The 21,856-nt window shown below is 41.7% G+C and overlaps 1 protein-coding gene across 8 annotated transcripts; it reads right to left on the bottom strand.

The window, feature by feature from the left end:
* Positions 1 to 10: 10 nt before the first annotated feature.
* LOC138313517 (uncharacterized) lies at positions 11 to 21,804 on the bottom strand. Of its 8 annotated transcripts, XR_011207223.1 has the most exons (10): positions 21,682 to 21,804; positions 21,308 to 21,428; positions 12,178 to 12,426; positions 10,935 to 11,119; positions 10,410 to 10,648; positions 7,171 to 7,403; positions 6,474 to 6,695; positions 5,755 to 5,883; positions 5,541 to 5,614; positions 1,720 to 1,769 (listed from the first exon to the last, which is right to left on the bottom strand). XR_011207223.1 is itself a non-coding variant. In XM_069253910.1 (9 exons), exons 2-9 carry the CDS (start codon positions 21,375 to 21,377, stop codon positions 1,546 to 1,548), a joined length of 1,551 nt encoding a protein of 516 aa, XP_069110011.1. In that variant the 5' UTR covers positions 21,378 to 21,428; positions 21,682 to 21,804; the 3' UTR covers positions 11 to 1,545. The 8 variants fall into 8 exon arrangements, 7 of the variants coding, with proteins under 7 accessions (XP_069110011.1, XP_069110016.1, XP_069110015.1 ...); XM_069253910.1 differs by lacking the exon at positions 5,541 to 5,614 and having other exon boundaries at positions 11 to 1,769; XM_069253915.1 differs by lacking the exons at positions 5,541 to 5,614; positions 21,682 to 21,804 and adding an exon at positions 14,352 to 14,455 and having other exon boundaries at positions 11 to 1,769.
* Positions 21,805 to 21,856: the final 52 nt, after the last annotated feature.

Genomic DNA, 21,856 nt, shown 5'->3' with positions numbered 1-21,856 from the left:
CATAGCAACACATTTCTATAATAATATCTATAGTAACATGTTTCCCACGTAACAAAATTACACAGTAAAAAATGCCCGTACTAACACATTCCTCATCCACAATACTCCAAGGTTATAACCTCACCTGCACTATTTCATAGAAAAAGGAAGGCTATGTGTGTAAATATAGACGAGTCAGATAGTTTGGTTCTATGATGTACATAAAAAAACATTAAATCTCTCTAGGCCTGTGATTGGTCAGGAGAGAATAAAACTGACCAATCACAGGTCTAGAAAGACTTTTATGTTTAATTTTAATGTACATCATAGGACCAACATAGTCTTCAGTTCTGCTAAGACATTGTCTAGGGGTGGATATAATGATAGTGATAGTCCCTGGAATATTGAGGATGATACTCAGTTATGATAGTAACATATCACCATGGAAACAGATATCCATGGTGACATATCTCCATAGTAACAAATATCCATGGTGACATATCTTCACAGAACACAGAAACCATACAAGTCATACTGCAATGGTCAATATTTCTGTGATCAATCTTCATCAAGAAGTTAAAGAAAAACAAAAACAGAATAATTGTAGCATTAACAGGTAAATCATTCATACATCATTCTTTTTATATCTATCTGATTTTGTCAGAACATCACAGTTACAAAATAGGACAACTTACTATTCTAGAGCACCAAGAGCAAGGTTAACCATAATCAGTATCAGTAATTTAATAGTAAAACAAATCAAAAATGAAGAAAGAGTCATTAATAGATCATTCAAAGTAATATATGGCACTTTTGTTAGCTTAGAGTCAAACTTTGACATATTTAACTCATTCATCCCTCAAAATTCATAATGGACTGTTCTAACTTTTGAATCAGAACAGCTCAAATGTGTCTTCAGGGGTGAATATTTTCAGGCACTTATGTTTTAGCACACGTTTTCCAGTCAAACTGCTCACATTTAAGGCATAATAAAGACACATGGTAAACATGTCTCAAATCATCTCCTTTTGATCTGGGACTTTATACATATCACACAGTGGAAAGGTTTGTTTATAATAAAGTTACATGTCAACATAAGTACAGCTCTGCTGTTGATAGTATAAGTTATATAGGTTATGTCAAACACATACAGACTGGAACATATATCCCACTTCTACAGGAAAGTGAGAACAAAAAACATCTAATCATGCTTATAATATCTGAATTGGTAAAAATTGAAATTGTTCATAAAAGATTAAAGTTCAAGTATTTCGAGTGTTATGTCTCTCTTACTACTATTGAATGTGTCAATAATTTTTTTTTTACCTTTTTGTAAGTACCGGTAGGAGAATTAAGCTTTTCAAAATTGTATTCTAATTAGAAATATCTGTAAAATATTAAAATATTTAAGTCCCCAATTCTATAGCAAATCAGTGAAAGGGACATGATGGAACACACTTAATGCACCCACCCCCTCACATGCACACATTTTACGGCAGAATTGGTATTCCCTCAATATATTTTATTTACATAGAAAGTTACACTTATTATCAAAGTTCATCCTTTTTATCCTTTTTGTCTTCTGTTTTTTTCCTTTTCCTCTTTTCTCTTCTGTTGTCGTTTGAGCTCCCTCTCACATCGGCCATTAAGTATCTGTTCCGCGGCTCTGATCCCGGTATTGTACGATCCATGGGCCCCAACCATTCCGTCTAGACTGGTGTAATCTCCGGCGAAGTAAATGTACGGACACACAGGAGAGCTGAGTGTTTCCCATAGGTCCTCACCATTACCTTCAATAGTTACAGAGTATAAATTAATATGTATTAAGCATAACCTAGAGGATCTTACATGCTTGGCAATGTTATACGAAATTTTCTATCACGAATTCATGAGTGTAAGATTCTATTTATCATATAACTTTAAAATAGAAATATAAGTAAAGAAAGTAGAGAAGGGGGTCACTTGTCCACTGGGATCTCACCATGTGACCTGTCCTAGGGTACGCCCCAGACCCCATAGAGAAGGGGTCACCGGTCCACTGGGATCTCACCATGTGACCTACCTGTCCTAGGGTACGCCCCAGACTCCATAGAGAAGGGGCATCGCTCCACTGGAATATCACCATGTGACCTACCTGTCCTAGGGTACGCCCCAGACCCCATAGAGAAGGGGTCACTGGTCCACTGGGATCTCACCATGTGACCTACCTGTCCTAGGGTACGCCCCAGACCCCATAGAGAAGGGGTCACTGGTCCACTGGGATCTCACCATGTGACCTACCTGTCCTAGGGTACGCCCCAGACCCCATAGAGAAGGGGTCACTGGTCCACTGGGATCTCACCATGTGACCTACCTGTCCTAGGGTACGCCCCAGACCCCATAGAGAAGGGGTCACTGGTCCACTGGGATCTCACCATGTGACCTACCTGTCCTAGGGTACGCCCCAGACCCCATAGAGAAGGGGTCACTGGTCCACTGGGATCTCACCATGTGACCTACCTGTCCTAGGGTACGCCCCAGACCCCATAGAGAAGGGGTCACTGGTCCACTGGGATCTCACCATGTGACCTACCTGTCCTAGGGTACGCCCCAGACCCCATAGAGAAGGGGTCACTGGTCCACTGGGATCTCACCATGTGACCTACCTGTCCTAGGGTACGCCCCCGACCCCATAGAGAAGGGGTCACTGGTCCACTGGGATCTCACCATGTGACCTACCTGTCCTAGGGTACGCCCCAGACCCCATAGAGAAGGGGTCACTGGTCCACTGGGATCTCACCATGTGACCTACCTGTCCTAGGGTACGCCCCAGCCCCATAGAGAAGGGGTCACTGGTCCACTGGGATCTCACCATGTGACCTACCTGTCCTAGGGTACGCCCCAGACCCCATAGAGAAGGGGTCACTGGTCCACTGGGATCTCACCATGTGACCTACCTGTCCTAGGGTACGCCCCAGACCCCATAGAGAAGGGGTCACTGGTCCACTGGGATCTCACCATGTGACCTACCTGTCCTAGGGTACGCCCCAGACCCCATAGAGAAGGGGTCACTGGTCCACTGGGATCTCACCATGTGACCTACCTGTCCTAGGGTACGCCCCAGACCCCATAGAGAAGGGGTCACTGGTCCACTGGGATCTCACCATGTGACCTACCTGTCCTAGGGTACGCCCCAGACCCCATAGAGAAGGGGTCACTGGTCCACTGGGATCTCACCATGTGAACCTACCTGTCCTAGGGTACGCCCCCAGACCCCATAGAGAAGGGGTCACTGGTCCACTGGGATCTCACCATGTGACCTACCTGTCCTAGGGTACGCCCCAGACCCCATAGAGAAGGGGTCACTGGTCCACTGGGATCTCACCATGTGACCTACCTGTCCTAGGGTATGCCCCAGACCCCATAGAGAAGGGGTCACTGGTCCACTGGGATCTCACCATGTGACCTACCTGTCCTAGGGTACGCCCCAGACCCCATAGAGAAGGGGTCACTGGTCCACTGGGATCTCACCATGTGACCTACCTGTCCTAGGGTACGCCCCAGACCCCATAGAGAAGGGGTCACTGGTCCACTGGGATCTCACCATGTGACCTACCTGTCCTAGGGTACGCCCCAGACCCCATAGAGAAGGGGTCACTGGTCCACTGGGATCTCACCATGTGACCTACCTGTCCTAGGGTACGCCCCAGACCCCATAGAGAAGGGGTCACTGGTCCACTGGGATCTCACCATGTGACCTACCTGTCCTAGGGTACGCCCCAGACCCCATAGAGAAGGGGTCACTGGTCCACTGGGATCTCACCATGTGACCTACCTGTCCTAGGGTACGCCCCAGACCCCATAGAGAAGGGGTCACTGGTCCACTGGGATCTCACCATGTGACCTACCTGTCCTAGGGTACGCCCCAGACCCCATAGAGAAGGGGTCACTGGTCCACTGGGATCTCACCATGTGACCTACCTGTCCTAGGGTACGCCCCAGACCCCATAGAGAAGGGGTCACTGGTCCACTGTGATCTCACCATGTGACCTACCTGTCCTAGGGTACGCCCCAGACCCCATAGAGAAGGGGTCACTGGTCCACTGGGATCTCACCATGTGACCTACCTGTCCTAGGGTACGCCCCAGACCCCATAGAGAAGGGGTCACTGGTCCACTGGGATCTCACCATGTGACTTACCTGTCCTAGGGTACGCCCCAGACCCCATAGAGAAGGGGTCACTGGTCCACTGTGATCTCACCATGTGACCTGTCCTAGGGTACGCCCCAGACCCCATAGAGAAGGGGTCACTGGTCCACTGGGATCTCACCATGTGACCTACCTGTCCTAGGGTACGCCCCAGACCCCATAGAGAAGGGGTCACTGGTCCACTGGGATCTCACCATGTGACCTACCTGTCCTAGGGTACGCCCCAGACCCCATAGAGAAGGGGTCACTGGTCCACTGGGATCTCACCATGTGACCTACCTGTCCTAGGGTACGCCCCAGACCCCATAGAGAAGGGGTCACTGGTCCACTGGGATCTCACCATGTGACCTACCTGTCCTAGGGTACGCCCCAGACCCCATAGAGAAGGGGTCACTGGTCCACTGGGATCTCACCATGTGACCTACCTGTCCTAGGGTACGCCCCAGACCCCATAGAGAAGGGGTCACTGGTCCACTGGGATCTCACCATGTGACTTGTCCTAGGGTACGCCCCAGACCCCATAGAGAAGGGGTCACTGGTCCACTGGGATCTCACCATGTGACTACCTGTCCTAGGGTACGCCCCAGACCCCATAGAGAAGGGGTCACTGGTCCACTGGGATCTCACCATGTGACCTACCTGTCCTAGGGTACGCCCCAGACCCCATAGAGAAGGGGTCACTGGTCCACTGGGATCTCACCATGTGACCTACCTGTCCTAGGGTACGCCCCAGACCCCATAGAGAAGGGGTCACTGGTCCACTGGGATCTCACCATGTGACCTACCTGTCCTAGGGTACGCCCCAGACCCTATAGAGAAGGGGTCACTGGTCCACTGGGATCTCACCATGTGACTTACCTGATCCTAGGGTACGCCCCAGACCCCATAGAGAGAGGGGTCACTGGTCCACTGCGAGCTCACACATGTGACCTACCTGTCCTAGGGTACGCCCCAGACCCCATAGAGAAGGGGTCACTGGTCCACTGGGATCTCACCATGTGACTTACCTGTCCTAGGGTACGCCCCAGACCCCATAGAGAAGGGGTCACTGGTCCACTGGGATCTCACCATGTGACCTACCTGTCCTAGGGTACGCCCCAGACCCCATAGAGAAGGGGGTCACTGGTCCACTGGGATCTCACCATGTGACCTACCTGTCCTAGGGTACGCCCCAGACCCCATAGAGAAGGGGTCACTGGTCCACTGGGATCTCACCATGTGACCTACCTGTCCTAGGGTACGCCCCAGACCCCATAGAGAAGGGGTCACTGGTCCACTGGGATCTCACCATGTGACTTACCTGTCCTAGGGTACGCCCCAGACCCCATAGAGAAGGGGTCACTGGTCCACTGGGATCTCACCATGTGACCTACCTGTCCTAGGGTACGCCCCAGACCCCATAGAGAAGGGGTCACTGGTCCACTGGGATCTCACCATGTGACCTGTCCTAGGGTACGCTCCAGACCCCATAGAGAAGGGGTCACTGGTCCACTGGGATCTCACCATGTGACTACCTGTCCTAGGGTACGCCCCAGACCCCATAGAGAAGGGGTCACTGGTCCACTGGGATCTCACCATGTGACTTACCTGTCCTAGGGTACGCCCCAGACCCCATAGAGAAGGGGTCACCGGTCCACTGTGATCTCACTATAGTTGTCAGATTATACTGTCTCACCAAATCTTCTCCACCAAACAACTTCCCCAAAGTTTTTATCACTGAAAATAATAGGAAGTAGAGTTTAAAAATGTAAGAAAGAAGACAATAACTAATTTATCCCATGGACATAAAATTATAAAGGGCAACAACTCTGTCAATAACATTTTAAAAACTTTAAATTTATTTATTTAAAATCTTTAATCTTAAATATTCTGTCTGTCTGATACAAAATATCAAACCGTTTGTGTTTTTTTCTTTACTGATCTCGTCATGTCCACAATATTCAACAGACACTATAGGTCACTGATCATGAATCAATCTGAATTTTGAACTGATCTAATATTGAGCAGATAATCATTTTTTATACATATAAATGTTTTGTTAAGTTATGAATCATGTTAGTACTGGAAGAATACAGTTGTTTTTTTGGTCCCAATAAAACCTCTTTGCATATTACAGAGTTATCTACCCTTGCTGATAGGTATATCGATTGTGAATTCATTATTTCATGAGGAAAACTTGTGCCATTTGCTCTGAAAATAAAATATGACGTGTTCATAAACACATTGTATCACAATCAAAACTTACTTTCAAGGGTAGATAACTCTGTAATATGCAAATACCTAATACAGTAATCTTTACGGCCTACCTAGTTCTTTGAGTTCCTCTATCGGAGTCTGTTCCAGATTGATAGCTGCTCCATCGTATAACGAACCAACCAGAAATGGCCTATCAATCAGATTCTGCATGTTGAACCATGTCTGGATGAATGGCTCCTCCCCCTCTGGTGTTGTCATGGTAAACACGCCGGCGTCACTCGGCCAAAACGCCTCAGAGAACCCGACGATTACTTTCTGTGAATCGTAGACACCTGTGTTGTATGATACATTTGATCACATTACTGGTCAGTTAAGCAATGTCATAAATATTATTTTAAAAGACACTTTTATTTTGAGTCATAATATTCAGAAAAGTAAAATACTATGTAACCCATTTGTCTTCATAATGATGAAAATGCAATTAAGAAACCACATTTTGCCTGCCTCATAATGAAACAAATTTGACAGTCTTTGTTTGTCAATAATCTCATGAATACTTTAGCACACAGAAATGTTTGATAAACTAAGTAGATGTATACCATTTTCGTCATATGTTGAGAAAATCCAGCAGAGGCAGCCATTTTGTCTCAAATCCTGACAACACGTCATAGTGACATCATGGTTTATATAATGCTGTAAAAATTTATTTGTTGTTTAGATCCGCCCATAAAAATCGCTCACATATAATGAAGAAGTCATCACATATCAGAAGAATTACATTATAAAATCTACATTGTAGATGGTTACCTAGCTCCTTCACAGCCTTGTACCACTCCTTAGGAAGTACGGGTTCAAACAGTACAGCCTCACTTCTCAGAACACCTACGGGGACGGCCACGATAACTAGGTCAGCACTGACCTGATTTAGGTCCTTCGTACGTACAATCACCTTCTTCTTCTTCGAGTCGATTTTGATCTGTCTGACAATTTGATTCAGACTGATAGACAGAGGTAGCTCACTTCCTAGTCCAGATACAATACTGGAAATAAAACAATCAACAAATCACTGCCTAGTCCAGATACAATACTGGAAATAAAACAATCTAAAATCACTTCCTAGTCCAGATACAATACTGGAAATAAAACAATCAACAAATCACTCCCTGGTCCAGATACAATACTGGAAATAAAACAATCAACAAATCACTCCCTGTTCCAGATACAATACTGGAAATAAAACAATCTAAAATCACTGCCTAGTCCAGATACAATACTGGAAATAAAACAATCTACAAATCACTCCCTGTTCCAGATACAATACTGGAAATAAAACAATCTAAAATCACTCCCTAGTCCAGATACAATACTGGAAATAAAACAATCAACAAATCACTCCCTAGTCCAGATACAATACTGGAAATAAAACAATCTAAAATCACTGCCTAGTCCAGATACAATACTGGAAATAAAACAATCAACAAATCACTGCCTAGTCCAGATACAATACTGGAAATAAAACAATCAACAAATCACTGCCTAGTCCAGATACAATACTGGAAATAAAACAATCTAAAATCACTGCCTAGTCCAGATACAATACTGGAAATAAAACAATCTAAAATCACTGCCTAGTCCAGATACAATACTGGAAATAAAACAATCTAAAATCACTGCCTAGTCCAGATACAATACTGGAAATAAAACAATCAACAAATCACTGCCTAGTCCAGATACAATACTGGAAATAAAACAATCAACAAATCACTGCCTAGTCCAGATACAATACTGGAAATAAAACAATCTAAAATCACTGCCTAGTCCAGATACAATACTGGAAATAAAACAATCTAAAATCACTGCCTAGTCCAGATACAATACTGGAAATAAAACAATCTAAAATCACTGCCTAGTCCAGATACAATACTGGAAATAAAACAATCAACAAATCACTGCCTAGTCCAGATACAATACTGGAAATAAAACAATCAACAAATCACTGCCTAGTCCAGATACAATACTGGAAATAAAACAATCTACAAATCACTGCCTAGTCCAGATACAATACTGGAAATAAAACAATCTAAAATCACTGCCTAGTCCAGATACAATACTGGAAATAAAACAATCAACAAATCACTGCCTAGTCCAGATACAATACTGGAAATAAAACAATCTAAAATCACTGCCTAGTCCAGATACAATACTGGAAATAAAACAATCTAAAATCACTGCCTAGTCCAGATACAATACTGGAAATAAAACAATCTACAAATCACTGCCTAGTCCAGATACAATACTGGAAATAAAACAATCAACAAATCACTGCCTAGTCCAGATACAATACTGGAAATAAAACAATCTAAAATCACTGCCTAGTCCAGATACAATACTGGAAATAAAACAATCAACAAATCACTGCCTAGTCCAGATACAATACTGGAAATAAAACAATCTAAAATCACTGCCTAGTCCAGATACAATACTGGAAATAAAACAATCTAAAATCACTGCCTAGTCCAGATACAATACTGGAAATAAAAACAATCAACAAATCACTGCCTAGTCCAGATATAATACTGGAAATAAAACAATCTAAAATCACTGCCTAGTCCAGATACAATACTGGAAATAAAACAATCAACAAATCACTCCCTGTTCCAGATACAATACTGGAAATAAAACAATCTAAAATCACTGCCTAGTCCAGATACAATACTGGAAATAAAACAATCTAAAATCACTGCCTAGTCCAGATACAATACTGGAAATAAAACAATCAACAAAATCACTGCCTAGTCCAGATACAATACTGGAAATAAAACAATCAACAAATCACTGCCTAGTCCAGATACAATACTGGAAATAAAACAATCTAAAATCACTGCCTAGTCCAGATACAATACTGGAAATAAAACAATCAACAAATCACTGCCTAGTCCAGATACAATACTGGAAATAAAACAATCTAAAATCACTGCCTAGTCCAGATACAATACTGGAAATAAAACAATCTAAAATCACTGCCTAGTCCAGATACAATACTGGAAATAAAACAATCAACAAATCACTGCCTAGTCCAGATACAATACTGGAAATAAAACAATCTAAAATCACTGCCTAGTCCAGATACAATACTGGAAATAAAACAATCAACAAATCACTGCCTAGTCCAGATACAATACTGGAAATAAAACAATCTAAAATCACTGCCTAGTCCAGATACAATACTGGAAATAAAACAATCTAAAATCACTGCCTAGTCCAGATACAATACTGGAAATAAAACAATCAACAAATCACTGCCTAGTCCAGATACAATACTGGAAATAAAAATCAATCAATACAAAAATCACTGCCTTAGTCCAGATACAATACTGGAAATAAAACAATCAACAAATCACTGCCTAGTCCAGATACAATACTGGAAATAAAACAATCTAAAATCACTGCCTAGTCCAGATACAATACTGGAAATAAAACAATCAACAAATCACTGCCTAGTCCAGATACAATACTGGAAATAAAACAATCAACAAATCACTGCCTAGTCCAGATACAATACTGGAAATAAAACAATCAACAAATCACTGCCTAGTCCAGATGAAATACTGCCAATAAAACAATCAACAAATTACACCCTAGTCCAGATACAATACTGCCAATAAAACAATCAACAATTTCAGGAATTTGAGTTAACTAAATTGTTTAATGATGCATAGTACTACTTTACACACCTAATTCCAGCTGACTTTGTCTCCTCCCCACCTTCCTCCCTTACTAGTACATGTATCTAATGTAAATGTATTATGTGATATGATATTGTAATACGTATTACTGTTAGTGAATAACTGAAACTTGATACGGCAAATTAACACTGAAAGCTCCTATTTACAAATGCATATTTGCACACAATACTTTAGGTCTTACAAAGTATGTGGTTGTAAGAAACAAAGACTCCACAAACATAAGAAAGAAATTCTCCTTTATCGAGTGAAAATCATCAAGATAGAAAGTATTAGAGGAGAAGATCTTAATGAAGATCTTACGCGTCTAGAACTTGGTCATATCCATCCACCACGATTGTATTCCAGCCAAACTGTTTCACTGGATCAAAGTGCACGGTGGAGTAGTCCGGCTTGGAGACAGCGTTATGGTTACGTAGAATACTGGTGATGATGGCGCGGTCACCCTGGAATGAGTGACCTGAGATCTCGTCCTCGACAGCTTTCTGTAGTGGAATGTCGACACCAGTGGCCTTTACCTTGTCTACTGCTGACTGCATTATCTGGGCAATAAAGTAAAGAAAGAAAGTCAGACATATCAAAACTCTGAGGTCATTGTAATAAAGAGACTAAAAGTTATCACCATAAAAAGATAGGTCCTGGGTGAGAAATGTTTATATCACAACTCTGATCTTGTCATCAATTTTGGTGTCTCCATAGAAATAGAGGTTTCTGGGGGTCATTCTAGGTCACCATGGGAACAGAGGATACAGACAAGACATTCCAGACTTTCTCTGATGGAAACAGTGGTGATATGTCCATCAACAGTCGATACAAACCAAATCTCACCGAGAAAACTTCAGTGAATATTTTGTTAGCCTCATCTCCCTTGAAGATCTTGTCAGCCTCAGGAACATGGAGCTGTATAGGTCCTGAGACTTTGGTTTCTAACTCGCCTTTCCTGGTAATGGCCAGGATCGGATTGTCCTTCACCTTGGAGTTGATCCAGAGAGCCCCCAGATCTGTCTCTGCACCTGCGATAAAAGAAACACTGAAAAAATTAACAATTAATCACGGGTCTGAAACCAACATAAAGACCAGGTTTGGGATAGTAGATCCAGTTTATTAATGTTATGTAATGATTACCGCAATTACATCATAAATGATATTACATAATACATTAAAATTATTCTTCTGAATCTCCATACCCCCAAACCTGGTAGATGTAGGAAGTAAGTACTTGTATGAAGAACATTATATTCACAAAGACTGCATTATAGACAAAACGGCATTTAAATCGTTTTTTAATCTAATGTCCATCATGTGCACTCGAGCTCCTTGTCCATCATGTGCACCCCTGGCAGAAAATTCCATAATAAACGAAAAAATTAACAATAAATTGCCAGTACTTCTGTACATGACCATGTGTGTGTGGTCTCTAAGGCAACCATTTTTTCTCTTCATTTTTGAGGCCCCCATTCATATTAAATCAAGTAAAATTTCATTTCCTAATTTTGAGGCCCCCATTCATATTAAATCAAGTAAAATTTCATTTCCTAATATCACATCAGCATTTCTTGCTTGAGTGTGTACACTTTACCTGGTAATAATATGTGATCTATTTCCTTCAATGTTTTATCAATTAATAATATGGGACAAAGAAGTATTTCCAACCGTGTGGACAAAAAAAAATGTCAAATTTTCGAGGCGATCTCACGGCGATCTGCCCCTTTATCAAGACACACAAAACGAACACGATTACACAATAAATAATATATATATATATATATAATATTTACATTCTTGTTATATAGCCTAAATCTCTGAATGCTGCGGACATATTCTGAATCATGAGATATGAAGTTCATGTGTTAATCAAACAATGTGATAATTTTCATTTGAGTTGAAACAGAAGTAACAAATATTTTTTTGGCCTTTAAAAATTTTTGCTTTCAAGCTAAAAACGATTAGCGATATACCAATTTCTTCAAAGTTACATCTCCAAATTGTTCTTGACCCCATGGTAATTAATGAGTCCTCCACAAATGCTTGAAAATATCATCCCCATAAAAAATGATCTGCCAATATTTACCGAGAGGTTTCTTGAAAAGTTTCCTGTTTGTCCAGACACGTCCCCCATATCTTTCTTTTCTAGCCTCCAGCACGGTAACATCAAACATCTGTGAGGGATGGTTGACCAGTTTCCTGGCAGCAGCTAAACCAGAGATCCCTCCACCTATCACAAGTACTTCCTTTGGTTTGTGTGCTGTGTCTGCTTTACACACATCAGTTCTATACACAAGTAGCAGCAGGCACGTCCAAAACAGTATGTTCTCCATTTCTGAAAGTTAAAAAATATATATAACGATTAAAATGGTTCATAAATCTACATGAAGAACTTTGTATGCACTGAATGTGTGTGAGAAATCCATCCTTGATATTCCAGAGGTTACTTTAATCACTGTCATCATTGCACTCAGTTTGACTATGTTACATTGTACAGGGGGTGGATAATATGACAGTGATAGTAACCCCTGGAATACAAACAAGAGGCCCAGAGGGCCTGTATCCTCACCTGGTTTGTAATGCCAAGTTATGTTTTGAATACAGGTTCATTGTTTCTTTTCTAAAGGAATTTAAATATTTACCTCTATTTCCGCTATCAGTCCCCACCCCTCCTGCCCTCGGGAGATCAGAGTCAAAATTGATACAATCTCTATTCCCCTTCCCCAAGGATGTTTCTGGCCAAATTTGGTTATATTCCATGCAGAACTGTATGACTAGTAGTAATTTAAATGATTTACCATTATTTCCCTATTGGGCCTCGCCCCTGCTGTCCCCGGGGGGTCAGAGCCAAAATTTATTCAAATTCTGTTCCCCTTCCCCAAATGATGCTTGTGGTCAAATTTGGTTACATTCCATGCAGAACTCTAGGACAATTAGCGATTTATAGGATTTACCTCTATTTCCCTATTGGGCCCCACCCCTCCTGCCCCCAGGGGGTCAGAGCCAAAATTTATGCAAGTTCTGTTCCCCTTCCCCCAATGATGTTTGTGGCCAAATTTGGTTACAATCCATGCAGAACTCTAGGACAAGTAGCAATTTATAGAATTTACCTCTATTTCCCTATTGGGCCCCGCCCCCGCTGTCCCCGGGGGGTCAGAGCCAAAACAACAGATACAACCAGATATACACTCTACACCTTGTATTCTGGTCTTTTCTGTTGTCATTTACTAAACCACAACAGATACAACCAGATATACACTCTACACCTTGTATGCTGGTCCTATCTGTTGTCGTTTACTAAACCACAACAGATACAACCAGATATACTCTCTACACCTTGTATGCTGGTCCTATCTGTTGTCATTTACTAAACCACAACAGATACAACCAGATATACACTCTACACCTTGTATGCTAGTCCTATCTGTTGTCGTTTACTAAACCACAACAGATACAACCAGATATACACTCTACACCTTGTATGCTGGTCCTATCTGTTGTCGTTTACTAAACCACAACAGATACAACCAGATATACTCTCTACACCTTGTATGCTGGTCTTATCTGTTGTCATTTACTTAACCACAACAGATACAACCAGATATACTCTCTACACCTTGTATTCTGGTCTTATCTGTTGTCATTTACTAAACACAACAGTACAACCAGATATACACTCTACACCTTGTATTCTGGTCCTATCTGTTGTCATTTACTAAACCACAACAGTACAACCAGATATACACTCTACACCTTGTATTCTGGTCCTATCTGTTGTCATTTACTAAACCACAACAGATACAACCAGATATACACCCAACACCTTGTATTCTGGTCTTATCTGTTGTCAATCACTAAACCACTCTAGCTTTTTGGACATTGATAATTTTAGTTTCTTTGATTCCCCATCTGTATTTCAGCTGTCAGAACTAAAGCTTGTTATTGAAGGATATAAAAATAAAACAAAACATTTTTTTTCATTCTTGAAAGTTTATAAATATCAATCAAAGTCATGAAAACACTGAAACAGCATCGGGATCTTTTAAACATTTAGAAACGATAAAATACAATGATATATACATGATGAGACTACTTTATATTTACAAAAAACATTATACACTCTCATAATTTACAAAAAAGATGCCAGTACTTTTAATTCATCAAAATTCCTAAATACAATAATGAACGATGACAGAGTCTGCTGTACAGCAGGCCAAGTTTACGAGCATTTTCAGCCGCGCCAGTGACTTACGAACTTACAACTTTTCACGATGTGCCAGAGGTTCGCATCCTGTTCTGTAAATCACGTTATGTCATCTACCCCTACCCCTCTTTCTCTTTATAATCCCGTCCCTGGTGTCATTCTGTACAAAATCAACATACACATATGTACAATCAACACTAATTTAAAAGTAATTTTCATTTTTATGGAAATATCATTACGATTGATAAACAACTGATCTAACAATTATATTTAAATATGAATTTATTGGACTTAAAAAAAAACCTTTCAGATAGTATGGCTGCATTTGCATCATTTCAGTATTTACACCAGGCAATTTGCTCATCTTATGACATTCAATTACTCACTCGAAATATGAAATTCATAGTGATACAATGTAATAGACCATTTTGAGTGTCCACATAGTGGAATTTTGCGAGTTTCTGAAAAATGTCTCGCATTCCTGGGCCAATGAAACACTTGACTATTTTTGGTTGTAAATTAATATTTTGTAATCCAGTTACAAAACGATAAAAAAACAAGAGGCCCAGAGGGCCTGTATCGCTCACCTGGTTTGTAATGCCAAGTAATGTTCTGAATACAGGTTCATTGTTTCTTTTCTGAAGGAATTTTAATATTAACCTCTAAATCCCCTATTGGGCCCCACCCCTCCTGCCCCCAGGGGTTCAGAGCCAAAATTTATACAAGTTCTGTTCCACTTCCCCCAAGGATGTTTGTGGCCAAATTTGGTCACAATCCAAGCAAAACTCTAGGACAAGTAGCAATTTATAGGATTTACCTCTATTTCCCCTATTGGGCCCCACCCGTCCTGCCCCTGGGGGGCCAGAGCCAAAACTTATACAAGTTCTGTTCCCCTTCTCCGAAGGATGTTTGTGGCCAAATTTGGTTACAATCCATACAGAACTCTATGACAAGTGGCGATTTAAAGAATTTACCTCTATTTCCCCTATTGGGCCCCGCCCCTCCTGCCCCCGGGGGGCCAGAGCCAAAATTTATACATACTCAATTCTTATTCTCCCAAGGATATCTCTGGCCAAATTTGGTTACATTCCATGCGGAACTCTGTGACTAGTAGCGATTTAAAGGATTTACCTCTATTTCCCCTATTAGGCTCCGCCCCTCCAGCCCCCAGGGGGGCCAGAGCCAAAATTTATACAAGTTCTGTTCCCCTTCCCCCAAGGATGTTTGTGGCCAAATTTGGTTCCAATCCCTGCAGAACTCTATGACTAGTAGCGATTTAAAGGATTTACCTCTATTTCCCCTATTGGGCCCCGCCCCTCCTGCCCCCGGGGGGTCAGTGCCAAAATTTATACAAGTTCTGTTCCCCTTCCCCCAAGGATGTTTGTGGCCATATTTGGGTACATTCCATTCACAACTCTATGACTAGTAGCGATTTAAAGGATTTACCTCTATTTCCCCTATTGGGCCCCGCCCCTCCTGCCCCTGGGGGATCAGAGCCAAAATTTATACATACTCAATTCTTATTCTCCCAAGGATATCTCTGGCCAAATTTGGTTACATTCCATGCGGAACTCTGTGACTAGTAGCGATTTAAAGGATTTACCTCTATTTCCCCTATTAGGCTCCGCCCCTCCAGCCCCCGGGGGGCCAGAACCAAAATTTATACAAGTCTGTTCCCCTTCCCCCAAGGATGTTTGTGGCCAAATTTGGTTCCAATCCCTGCAGAACTCTATGACTAGTAGCGATTTAAAGGATTTACCTCTATTTCCCCTATTGGGCCCCGCCCCTCCTGCCCCCGGGGGGTCAGAGCCAAAATTTATACAAGTTCTGTTCCCCTTCCCCCAAGGATGTTTGTGGCCAAATTTGGGTACATTCCATTCACAACTCTATGACTAGTAGCGATTTAAAGGATTTACCTCTATTTCCCCTATTGGGCCCCGCCCCTCCTGCCCCTGGGGGATCAGAGCCAAAATTTATACAAGTACTGTTCCCCTTCCCCCAAGGATGTTTGTGGCTGATTTTGGTTACATTCCATGCCAAACTCTAGGACAAGTAGCGATTTAAAGGATTTACCTCTATTTCCCCTATTGGGCCCCGCCCCTCCTGCCCCCGGGGGGCCAGAGCCAAAATTTATACAAGTTCTGTTCCCCTTCCCCCAAGGATGTTTGTGGCCAAATTTGGGTACATTCCATTCACAACTCTATGACTAGTAGCGATTTAAAGGATTTACCTCTATTTCCCCTATTGGGCCCCGCCCCTCCTGCCCCTGGGGGGTCAGAGCCAAAATTTATACAAGTACTGTTCCCCTTCCCCCAAGGATGTTTGTGGCTGATTTTGGTTACATTCCATGCCAAACTCTAGGACAAGTAGCGATTTAAAGGATTTACCTCTATTTCCCCTATTGGGCCCCGCCCCTCCTGCCCCTGGGGGATCAGAGCCAAAATTTATACAAGTTCTGTTCCCCTTCCCCCAAGGATGTTTGTGGCCAAATTTGGTTACATTTCATTCAGAACTCTACGACAAGTAGCGATTTAAAGGATTTACCTCTATTTCCCCTATTGGGCCCCGCCCCTCCTGCCCCCGGGGGGCCAGAGCCAAAATTTATACAAGTTCTGTTCCCCTTCCCCCAAGGATGTTTGTGGCCAAATTTGGGTACATTCCATTCACAACTCTATGACTAGTAGCGATTTAAAGGATTTACCTCTATTTCCCCTATTGGGCCCCGCCCCTCCTGCCCCTGGGGGATCAGAGCCAAAATTTATACAAGTACTGTTCCCCTTCCCCCAAGGATGTTTGTGGCTGATTTTGGTTACATTCCATGCCAAACTCTAGGACAAGTAGCGATTTAAAGGATTTACCTCTATTTCCCCTATTGGGCCCCGCCCCTCCTGCCCCCGGGGGATCAGAGCCAAAATTTATACAAGTTCTGTTCCCCTTCCCCCAAGGATGTTTGTGGCCAAATTTGGTTACATTTCATTCAGAACTCTACGACAAGTAGCGATTTAAAGGATTTACCTCTATTTCCCCTATTGGGCCCCGCCCCTCCTGCCCCCGGGGGGTCAGAGCCAAAATTTATACAAGTTCTGTTCCCCTTCCCCCAAGGATGTTTGTGGCCAAATTTGGTTACATTCCATGCACAAACTCTAGGACAAGTAGCGATTTAAAGGATTTACCTCTATTTCCCCTATTGGGCCCCGCCCCTCCTGCCCCTGGGGATCAGAGCCAAAATTTATACAAGTACTGTTCCCCTTCCCCCAAGGATGTTTGTGGCTGATTTTGGTTACATTCCATGCCAAACTCTAGGACAAGTAGCGATTTAAAGGATTTACCTCTATTTCCCCTATTGGGCCCCGCCCCTCCTGCCCCTGGGGGATCAGAGCCAAAATTTATACAAGTTCTGTTCCCCTTCCCCCAAGGATGTTTGTGGCCAAATTTGGTTACATTTCATTCAGAACTCTACGACAAGTAGCGATTTAAAGGATTTACCTCTATTTCCCCTATTGGGCTCCGCCCCTCCTGCCCCCGGGGGGCAGAGCCAAAATTTATACAAGTTCTGTTCCCCTTCCCCCTAGGATGTTTGTGGCCAAATTTGGTTACAATCCATGCAGGACTCTATGACTAGTAGCGATTTAAAGGATTTACCTCTATTTCCCCTATTGGGCCCCGCCCCTCCTGCCCCTGGGGGATCAGAGCCAAAATTTATACAAGTTCTGTTCCCCTTCCCCCAAGGATGTTTGTGGCTGATTTTGGTTACAATCCATGCCAAACTCTAGGACTAGTAGCAATTTAAAGGATTTACCTCTATATCCCCTATTGGGCCCCGCCCCTCCTGCCCCTGGGGGGTCAGAGCCAAAATTTATACAAGTTCTGTTCCCCCTCCCCCAAGGATGTTTGTGGCCAAATTTGGTTCCAATCCATGCAGAACTCTATGACTAGTAGCGATTTAAAGGATTTACCTCTATTTCCCCTATTGGGCCCCGCCCCTCCTGCCCCTGGGGGATCAGAGCCAAAATTTATACAAGTTCTGTTCCCCTTCCCCCAAGGATGTTTGTGGCTGATTTTGGTTACAATCCATGCCAAACTCTAGGACAAGTAGCGATTTAAAGGATTTACCTCTATTTCCCCTATTGGGCCCCGCCCCTCCTGCCCCTGGGGGGTCAGAGCCAAAATTTATACAAGTTCTGTTCCCCCTCCCCCAAGGATGTTTGTGGCCAAATTTGGTTACAATCCATGCAGAACTCTAGGACAAGTAGCGATTTATAGGAAATGTTGACGGACGGACGGACGGACGGGACGGACGGACGACGGACGACGGACGCCGCGCCATGACATAAGCTCACCGGCCCTTCGGGCCAGGTGAGCTAAAAAAATAATTCAGTTTTATTTTCACATGCTTTGGATGCCAAATACCCCACTTACTGTACCTATAGTAAAGAATACCTTCGGTAGGTATATATTTGCTTAAATGATATTGTACTCCAAAATCACCGACAAAATATCTATAAAGATCACATATAGATGAGTTTAAAGACTTTGCCTTGCATGGTCAAAAATTTGTGCCTTTATCATACATTTGTATATTGTTTTTCATCAGGTTTATCCAGAGAAAACCTATACCAAGACTAAAAGGTTTCTATTTCAGAAAGGCATCCCAATTAGATGGGCTAGTTGCCTTCCTCAATCATTTGGCACAACATTTCATAAGCAGTTTGTATAATACAATTATTAGATTTTTAGATTGTGAACCAATATTATAATATTTGAATTAAAAGAAAAAATCTTAATAATAGGACTACCAAGTTCATTATAGTAAATACGCATTGCAAGTTGAGCCTTTTACTTCATCAATATCCTACAAAAGTCGAGAAGGGGTTTTCCTATATTGTTACAGTTCTTTATAACCTATATTTTTCTGAGGCATATCAAAGGATTACTACTGATACTCATATAAGTATTAAAATACATTTTGAATTTAAAGGAAATAAGGCTTTTCTATCTTGATAACATAAATGCTTTAGAGCAAAGGTCAAATTAACATTTCTAGAATAGAGTTCATCTACTACTTCACTTGGGACGCGGTCGATGATTCAATGCATGAATTTATTTCTACCATCTTCTTTCCACTTGTGATGATTTATTGGAGTCATAAGTGTCAAACAGCTGTTTCCTCATTCCACAATTTGTCACTGATCATTTAGATAATATGCCTGGGTTTACAATCTTTTTATTGTGACAATCTATTGAAGTATGTCATCACGTGAGAGGACCGTGTATTTAGGATGTTTATGCCACTTGACGAAAAGGTGTTGTGTAACCTCTATGTCTGCAGTTAGTATTCATTGGTACTGAGCAACACAGATTGTGCATATGTAATCATTCTTTGGCGCCTTAACTAGTCCAACACATTGCAAATGTGACCATCTACCACAAACATTGCACATGACCCAGGTTGCCCGTTTAGGTGATGTGCACCCAACCATGTCACATCTTGTCCGTTGAGAAGGCGGTTCCATTGATGATGCTAACAGCTTGAATCGGACAAATTCTCTCATTTCCAGGGCAAGAGCATGATTGACCTCTTCAAGCTGCAAGTTCTTAGTCAGAACAAAAGCATTCTGTTAAATAAAGAGAATGTTACATGAATTTCAGATATTACATTAGTGAAAAAGGCTCATGTAAAAAAACAACTACAGTAAAACCCCTATTACTCGAGCAGGTGGGACCAGGTCAATAGTTCGAGGAATACGGGGTATTCGACTCATCCGAGGTTGGTCATGATCAACAGTCAAAATGTCCGGTCTCAAACTATGACAAACAATGCACGACAATGACATTTTTATTACCCTATTCTTTCAACATTCTTTGCATATATCGTTTGATATCGTTTACATCTTTCGATAAATAACATTGTGTTAGCCTGTCGAATGAAACCAACAAAGAAATTAAAAAAAAAAAAAAATTATAATTAGGCGGACGTCAGCAATATCTTCCGCCTCTTTTGTCATTTCACAATGCATACTTTCTATTAACACGGATCAACAACTTCCGTATTTTCGTATTTACAGCGAAGATTATTACGAGAGAAACATCAATAACTTAATACCTTTTCTGAAATATTCAAATAAAGTTAGCATCAAACAACTACTTGCAATCGTGTAGGTAGGTACTAATGACACCGTTAATCCCTTTATTACCTAAAGGCTCGACACGCAAACTGTATAAACACAAGATCGTGAGCAATTATCCATGTCGGACGGTGCAGTCAGGTGTGACACAGGTAAAAAAAATCTCAAGGGCTGAACACCTGTTCGACGAATACATGGGTAAATACTATGTATTTGATGAAACAGGGACATAATTCTGTTCGGGGAATAAGGGGTTTTCGATGAATAGCTGTTCGAGCTATACAGGGTTTTGTTACATAGATTATATAGGGAGACGGTCGGGACCGTACAACCAGTTCGACAAATAGGGGGTATTCGAGGAATCCGGGTTCGAGTTAGAGGGGTTTTACTGTAATTTATTGTAATATATACGCAAGTCATGTTTGACTTTCTCCATGTGTGTAATATACCAAGTAATATTGAAGAATTACAGAAAACTTGTATTAAAAGTACTAGCTGACAGCTTAAAATTACATTAATTTGTCACAGTCCAGGGGTTCTGATCACTTATGATCTCTACACCCCTGAACTATCTCATAGTAAAATTTCAGCTCATCAGAAAACATCTCCACCAATCACAGGCCTGACATGTTTTCCTTTGAAGACTACAGAGAGAGCACGCCCAACATCAAAGCCACACAGTCAACCACAGAGTACTGTTATATGGCTCTTTTGATGTACATCAAACAACTAAATTACCTGTTCTGTTGCCTCCAATTTTACTATGAGATAGTCCAGGAGTGTAGAGATCGTAAGTGCATTCTAGACATGGAGTAACAGGACTATATTCCTTTTTTTAATCTTGCATTGATGTAAAATATAACAATTTCTTTAATATTTATTCTTACCAACAACACAAATGCACCACAAGCATTTCCATCTCTCTGGATAGATGAAACCAATTGGCATGAAATCCATATTGCATTTGCCAACTCGACTGTTTTCTGTGACCCGATGGCCATATATTTCCTGTGTTAATTTAAAAACGAGAAACTGTACCCCTTAAAGATATTAAATGTCTGCGAAATAACTGTAAAATTGTTTTTTTATTCTTTTACCTTTCTGTAACATTGCTAATTACTTTCTAGAGAAAAAGAGTACAGTCATACATGTTGTTGATGGTAAATATAAAATGATGTTATTTTCTATTTTCTTGATAGATGTACAATGACGTTTTTTTTTTCAATCATTAAAAGCTAGTGGTATTACATATGACACTTACTTCCAGTTGTTTATAAGTGTCTGATTAGTTCCACCCATGGAGTCAAGGACAGATACAGTTTTGGTGGTCATATTGGCTGCAAGGAGTACCCAATGATTTCCAACATTTGCAGGCAAAAACACCCCATTTGTACATTGCAAATTTAACCTGAAAAAAAACCTCATTCATCAGTAGT

This window comes from Argopecten irradians, unplaced genomic scaffold, assembly GCF_041381155.1.
Source record: "Argopecten irradians isolate NY unplaced genomic scaffold, Ai_NY scaffold_0710, whole genome shotgun sequence".
NCBI classification, from domain to species: Eukaryota; Metazoa; Mollusca; class Bivalvia; order Pectinida; family Pectinidae; genus Argopecten; species Argopecten irradians.
The sequence above is the reverse complement of the archived record's forward strand: the minus strand, read 5'-3'. Positions and strand labels throughout refer to the sequence as shown.

What these genes read in the sequence shown, in the direction of transcription:
- LOC138313517 (XM_069253910.1), bottom strand. Translation starts at nt 21,377, where the DNA reads ATGGATTTCATGCCAATTGGTTTCATCTATCCAGAGAGATGGAAATGC. An exon ending in CAAGGCTGTGAAGGAGCTAG is followed by an intron (nt 6,696 to 7,170) that starts GTAACCATCTAC and finishes CATACAACACAG; the next exon opens with GTGTCTACGATTCACAGAAA. An exon ending in TGGGGCGTACCCTAGGACAG is followed by an intron (nt 1,770 to 5,754) that starts GTAAGTCACATG and finishes TAACTATTGAAG; the next exon opens with GTAATGGTGAGGACCTATGG.